The sequence below is a fragment of the Plectropomus leopardus genome, chromosome 1 (assembly GCF_008729295.1).
Source record: "Plectropomus leopardus isolate mb chromosome 1, YSFRI_Pleo_2.0, whole genome shotgun sequence".
Taxonomy (NCBI): domain Eukaryota; kingdom Metazoa; phylum Chordata; class Actinopteri; order Perciformes; family Serranidae; genus Plectropomus; species Plectropomus leopardus.
In genome coordinates, this window is record NC_056463.1 from 17,409,559 (window position 1) to 17,415,558 (window position 6,000).

At 39.3% G+C, this 6,000-nt stretch overlaps 1 protein-coding gene across 10 annotated transcripts in view; it reads left to right on the forward strand.

Moving 5' to 3' along the window:
• The window catches only part of plekha7b (pleckstrin homology domain containing, family A member 7b), a 90,380-nt gene extending 85,139 nt beyond the window's left edge, over positions 1-5,241 (forward strand). For 9 of the 10 annotated variants that reach the window (XM_042512816.1, XM_042512120.1, XM_042513522.1 and 6 more), the window contains 4 exons: positions 27-254; positions 1,242-1,375; positions 1,659-1,804; positions 4,088-5,241. In XM_042512816.1, coding sequence (XP_042368750.1) covers positions 27-254; positions 1,242-1,375; positions 1,659-1,804; positions 4,088-4,239 — 660 coding nt within the window. In that variant the 3' untranslated portion in view covers positions 4,240-5,241. Of the gene's footprint in view, positions 1-26; positions 255-1,241; positions 1,376-1,658; positions 1,805-4,087 lie in introns of those variants that run through there. The other variant, XM_042516759.1, reaches the window with a different exon arrangement.
• Positions 5,242-6,000: the final 759 nt, after the last annotated feature.

Below are 6,000 nucleotides of genomic sequence, written 5' to 3' on the forward strand. Positions count from 1 at the left end.
TTTTTTTTCTTTTGTGCGTTGTCCAGTGGAAGAGAGAGCAGGAGTTTGACCTGCAGCTGCTGGAGAGGGCTGTTCAGGGGGAGGAGGCACAGGGAGTTAGGAGCGTTCAGGGGGAGGAAAGACCTCCCGAGCACAAAGAGAGACCCCGTTCCCACTCTGACGAATGGCTGACCCTGCGCTCTACAGCCACAACTCCTCCCACCCATGAGATTGACCTGGAACCACTGGACTATGACCTTGACCTTAACAAAGAGGTAAGTCATCCTTGTCTCAGGAAAGAAATAGAGCTGGTGCATTTAATGTCAATACATAAATATGATAAAGATTGAAGAAAAGACATTCTCAACCAAGGACAAAAAACGCTGGAGCGAACGGAAGGTCCAAAAAGCACAACAAAACATGTTGTACAACAAAATCACTTGGATTGCTCCTTTTAGTCAACTTCCTGAACTTTAACATTGACAACTGAATAAAAAGAACAATGTAACTTATTTGGGTGCCTGATCCCTTTTTTTCTGCTTTCTAAAATGACCTTGAAAAGACCTTGAATTCATCAAAAGCTTTGAGTTGATCAGAGTTAAGTTTAAAGAAACATAAAACCTAAAAAAAATTGTTAAACTACAGTTCAGTTCTTAAGCTCTCATAAAATAGTTTTCTCATGGTTACAGAGTATGTGCAGCTTTGAGTTGAATAGCAGATCAACAACAGCAGAGGCAAACACAGCACAAACTTGATTATTTCCCGCACAATGTCTGTATGATATGCCGCACTATGAGATGTCGAGTGCTGCTACACTGTCCTTGAACTTAAGTAGCAACTATCAGCTTGAACGTCATCGCAGACTTTATTTCAAGGCATATTGCTTCAGGTAAAAGATGATTACTCCCACCCTATCATACTCTTCGGTCTTCCTCCTCCATGCTCCTCACTACACCTCTTATCTATCAGTCCTTATGTGCAGCTACATTCTGTCTGATCCGTGATTTCAGATCTAATATTTCCTGCAGTTTGAAGCAAGTAGCTTAATGTCCAAATACAGTTTAGCTCCTTGTTTTTGGCTTAGCTTAGTGAACCTTGTATATCCCTCTTACAGCATAAAATGTATGCATAGATTTCAGTTGTGCAGATGGATACATTTCTTGTTATTGTGTGACCCGATAGCAAGATGACGATGACAATGATGATGATGATAAAGCAGTGGGACCTCAACACACACTGTATCTTTTACATGTTTTGTGTAGCTTTCCAAGCCTCAGAAAGTGCTGATCCCGGAGCGCTATGTGGATTCAGAGCCTGAGGAGCCCCTCAGTCCGCAGGAAGTAGAGGATCGCCATCGTAAGGTGGAGCGCATCAAGAGCATCTTGGCAAAGTCCAGGTGCATTTTTACAATTTTTCATTTTCTTACTTATTTATTTACTTATTATTTTTTTACTGATGCGTGCTAATGTTAATTTCTTTGCTCAGACTTCACAAAAAGTGGTGACAGGGACAGTAATGAATATAAATGCAGATCCCACTGTCTAGTGCATACTGGAGTCAAGCAAGTCCATTTTCCTATGATGTAGCACCTAGAATCCCAACATAAAGCCCTCACAGCAATCAATGCATTTCAACCTTGTGTCATGTTAGGTCAATTTGTTTTTTATTTCTTTGTGCAGTGTGCAAAACCTAGCACCAGTGACCATGGACAAGCCAGAGGTGGGGCTGGTGGCACTTGACTCAGCTCTGCACGAGCAGGAGAGGATCATCACCATGTCCTACGCTCTGGCCTCGGAGGCTTCGCTCAAGAGCAAATTAGTCACAGGTTGGTCATTTATAATATTTGAAATAATCTTCTGTTTGTTTAAGCCTTTCGGTTGTTAAAGGTTAAACATTTTGGCTTTATAAAGAATGTGAAAATTAATCAACAGAAACACTTAAAGAAATAATTACTGTAAAAAAAGTACACCAGCACTGACAGGTTCAATAAAATTTTGCCCGACATCAAATTGACATCTTTTGGTTGAAGAAGAGATACAGGGAGGGAAGCAGCCTTTCAAGAATGCTGGATTGATGGAGTGGAGATGAGAGGGGTGTAAGGTGTGGAGTCAAGCAATAGGGCTGTTCATTTCCTAATAACTGAACATTATTCCTCCTTAGGAGCTCAGATAGTCTCTAATTGCAATCCGTGTACAATCTTTCAGACAGGGGAGGAATAACTTGATGAGGCCATTTTGTGTGCTGATCAATGACCCAGTCAAACTCTCCTCTCCTTCTGCATACCGCTGCTGCTGCTTTGAACGCAGCTCTGAACCTGCATGAAAGACACTGCGCTTACTTTTCATCTCTTTCATACTCTTCAGCAGACAGGCAGGTTCATTTTCACTGTAGCTGCGGCAGATTGTCAGCCTGTCTGCCTCACTCACACATACACACAGACGTGTGCACACATATATCTGTCACACACAGTAACACTCAAGCTGTCAGCGTGTGAGGAAGCTTAATATGCACAGTGAGGCAAAGTCAACAATTATAACATTATTTCCAGCATAGAGAAATGTCAGAGAATATAACTGGTGGCATCTTGTCAGCAGAGACTGAATCAATGACTTTCTCTCCCTTTGGTGTTAAAGTAAGGTATGCTGGTGCACTTTCAAATCCTTGAATTAAAAGAAGAGTCTTTTTTACAGTATTATGCATGAGTGACTTGAATAATGCTGACATAAAAGCAGGAATATGCCGTGCTGCACTTGCATACAGTATATGTTAAAAAGGTGTTTTTTGATTGTTGAATTAGTAATTCTGAAATGTTGAATAATTTGGTATTTTGTAATTACTTGTCAGGGATATTGAAAAGAATCATCAATTTTGTGCTGGAAAAATTATCTACAAAATATTAATGCTCTGTTACATAAACATCCTTGTGTAGTGCCTCTTCAGCTATTCATCGCTTTCTTTTCTTTTAAGCTGATAAAATGTTCAAATGATTGAAAACTAAAGCAAGCATTACACCGCTGCATACAGATCACAATGAGCCTCCAACGTCTGATATTAACTACACCATATTACCAACTTTCTGCTTATCAAATACCTTCAAATCATTAACTGTGATTCTCAAGTAAAAAGACGTTACCTGAAATCACATTGAAGTCACTGTTTTATTAGCACACATTTGAAAACTGGTAAACACAGAAGTTCATAACTTTGCAAGCACATCCAAAGACACTGTTGATGAGGCAATCTGAGTCATTATTGTATTTATACTATACTTGACAGATAATGTATCTGCTACTACTTTGATGATCAATTATGTTATTCATATCAGTTATGTTATTTTTCAAGCATAAATGCCAAACTTCAGCTGGTCTTAGCACTTCAAATGAAAGGATTTAATGTTTTTTTGTCATATATCATAGTAAACCTAATGTTTGTTTTTTTAAACTGTTTGTCAAACAAAAAAAGACATTATGAAAATGCCATCTTGGGCAGTAGCAGTGGTAGTAGTCGTAGTAGAAGTAATTGTAGTAGTAGAAGAAGTCGAAGTACTAATACTAGTAGTTGCTGTGGAAGCAGTAATATCACAGAAACAAACAGGAGATGATGGATTTCTGACCTGCTAATCAGAACAACGTGTGTGTCTCTGAAAGTGAAGAGTCATGATCAGAGCTGATAAAACTCAGAGAATTACTGCTTAAAAAGACATCTTATAGTGATGGGGGTCTTCTGTCAGAAAGTTTTGAGCATCACATACTAAATTTCCTGCACCCTGGTACATGTACACACACCAGTTTGTTTTGTTTTGATTGAGCAGGTATGTTTCATATATAGAGCATCAGTGTGATGAGTACTTTGATTTCTTTGGTATTTAATAATTGAATGAACAACAGACATTCATAACTTAAAAAAAAGACATATACAATACTCGACTTTACCCATGTCCCCCACCCCCCGGTATCATCAACAGTATGCGGAACATAGTAGAGACATAGAGACATAGTTTGGCTCTCATCCTGTTTTGGCGTTTATTGTGGCCTTCAAGCTGTCTCAGCGGTGGCCATTTGACTAACAAATCAGTGTCTCTATTTTCCTTCTGTCCTCTCCTCTGTAGTTCCACCACAGGCTAACATCCCCACCCCTCCTTCCCCACCCCCTCTTCCACCTCCTCCTCCTCCTCCTCTTCCTCCTGCTCCTCCCGTTCCTCCTGTATCTCTGGCGCCACCCTCTCCGCTAAGCAACGGAATTCACTACACGTTTGTCTAATCCGAGAAATAAAGTAAGGCCTAACTGCATGTCTTACTTTGCTAATGTTTTCGAGGCCTCACTAATCCTCTCTAACACTGTGCTACCGTGCGCTTTGCACCTCACTGCATGCTTGCTGCTCTGTTGTGATTGTAGGAAACACATCTTGTTGAGGTTAGGGAAGCCCTGCCCCTGCTCCCATTATAATCAAAACAAACATCTGCAGGCAGCCGGCTCATCCCACTGTGATAATTGTGTGTAAACTGTTTTCCTTTTTTTTCTTTTTGTACAACTGCCAAAATATTTATGGATGGCTGAGGGAAGAAAGGAGTCGGACTCAAACAACATGACTGTTTGTAGCATTGTGTGTAATTAACAAAAGAGACACCTTTTGATTTAGCACCTTGACAGTTCAGCAGTCAGCACAGCTGCATTCACAGCACCAATTAGCTCCCCATCTGTAGGCTGGCAGCGAGAAGTCAGAAAAAAACAGCAGATATCACTGTTGGTACTGTAAACACGGAGAAAGGATCTGTGTCATTTAACTGCCTTATTAAAAAAAACTCCCATCTATCAGCCAATAAAGAAGAAATACTTAATAACTAATTTTAGTTTATGTAATTCATTTTTATCGATGCATGCATACATAAAATAATCAGATGTACAAAAAAAAAAAAGAACACAGACAGTAACAAAGTGTCCATTTAGCTGCATTTGACTTTGATCTTTTGTATCATGCATTGTTCATGTTATGTCAGAGGAAGTGAAAGCATGAAATGACCCCTAAGTCTACCTGGCATGACTTGAAGATGGAAAAATGAAAATTCCTTTTACAGCACAATTTTTTACGAGTTGATTTCACTGAAATGCGTCTTTTGTCTCAGGGCGTCAACTGTTTCACGTAAAAGCACATAAATACCAGACCTTTAGCCAAACAACAAAACCATACCACAAATACTACAACTTTCTAAACAGATTACAAATAGTGGATACAAGTTAATCATTCCTGTTACATTCAGTGTTTTACCCTGGTGCACTGAGGCTACTTAGAAGCCGTACTCTTATTTGATAATTTGACAGACTGAGGAACAAAAGAGTTCCAGTCTGTTTAATGGAGCCTGTGAGCTTCTAAATCCTCTCTGTTATGGCAAAAGAAAATATTCTTAGAATGAAGGATCTTATATAACGTTGCCAATCAGAGACAACATTCATTTAGTATACACGGCTTGGAAACATGACTCAAGCATATCTATCGTAAAATGAATTTTCATTCTTTGTGAACTTGTGTGTGACTGCATGCTTTTCTGTGTATTGTTGTGCTGTGTTTGATCTCTCTCAAACCTTTTTCTTGTAGCTCTCTTATCCCATGCTCAGGTCTGCTGTTAGATGCGGGCTGTGATGTGTAGTTGAATAAGTTGTCCTGCCACTTAACAGTTTTGTGTTCATCGCCAAAGACCAGAATGATATATTGGATCTACTCACTGAATGTAATTTAAGTAAAATAAGTCAGAGCTGGGCACCGACGTCATGAGACATTGATATTTGGTTGAATTTGGGTTGTGATTTCAGGTGATCAAAATTCAATGTCAAGACTATGTCTAATTGCAATGAAAATTTGATGTAAGATAATGATGACTGAGGACATTTCTGATGTGTTGGTTATAAGTTGTGTCTGGCAACCAAAATCCAACATCTGTAAAATGGCATGATGTTAATGAACGTCCACATAACAGTAAATCACAATATCAATAGATATTTAAAGTATCGTCTACCCAATTGCCG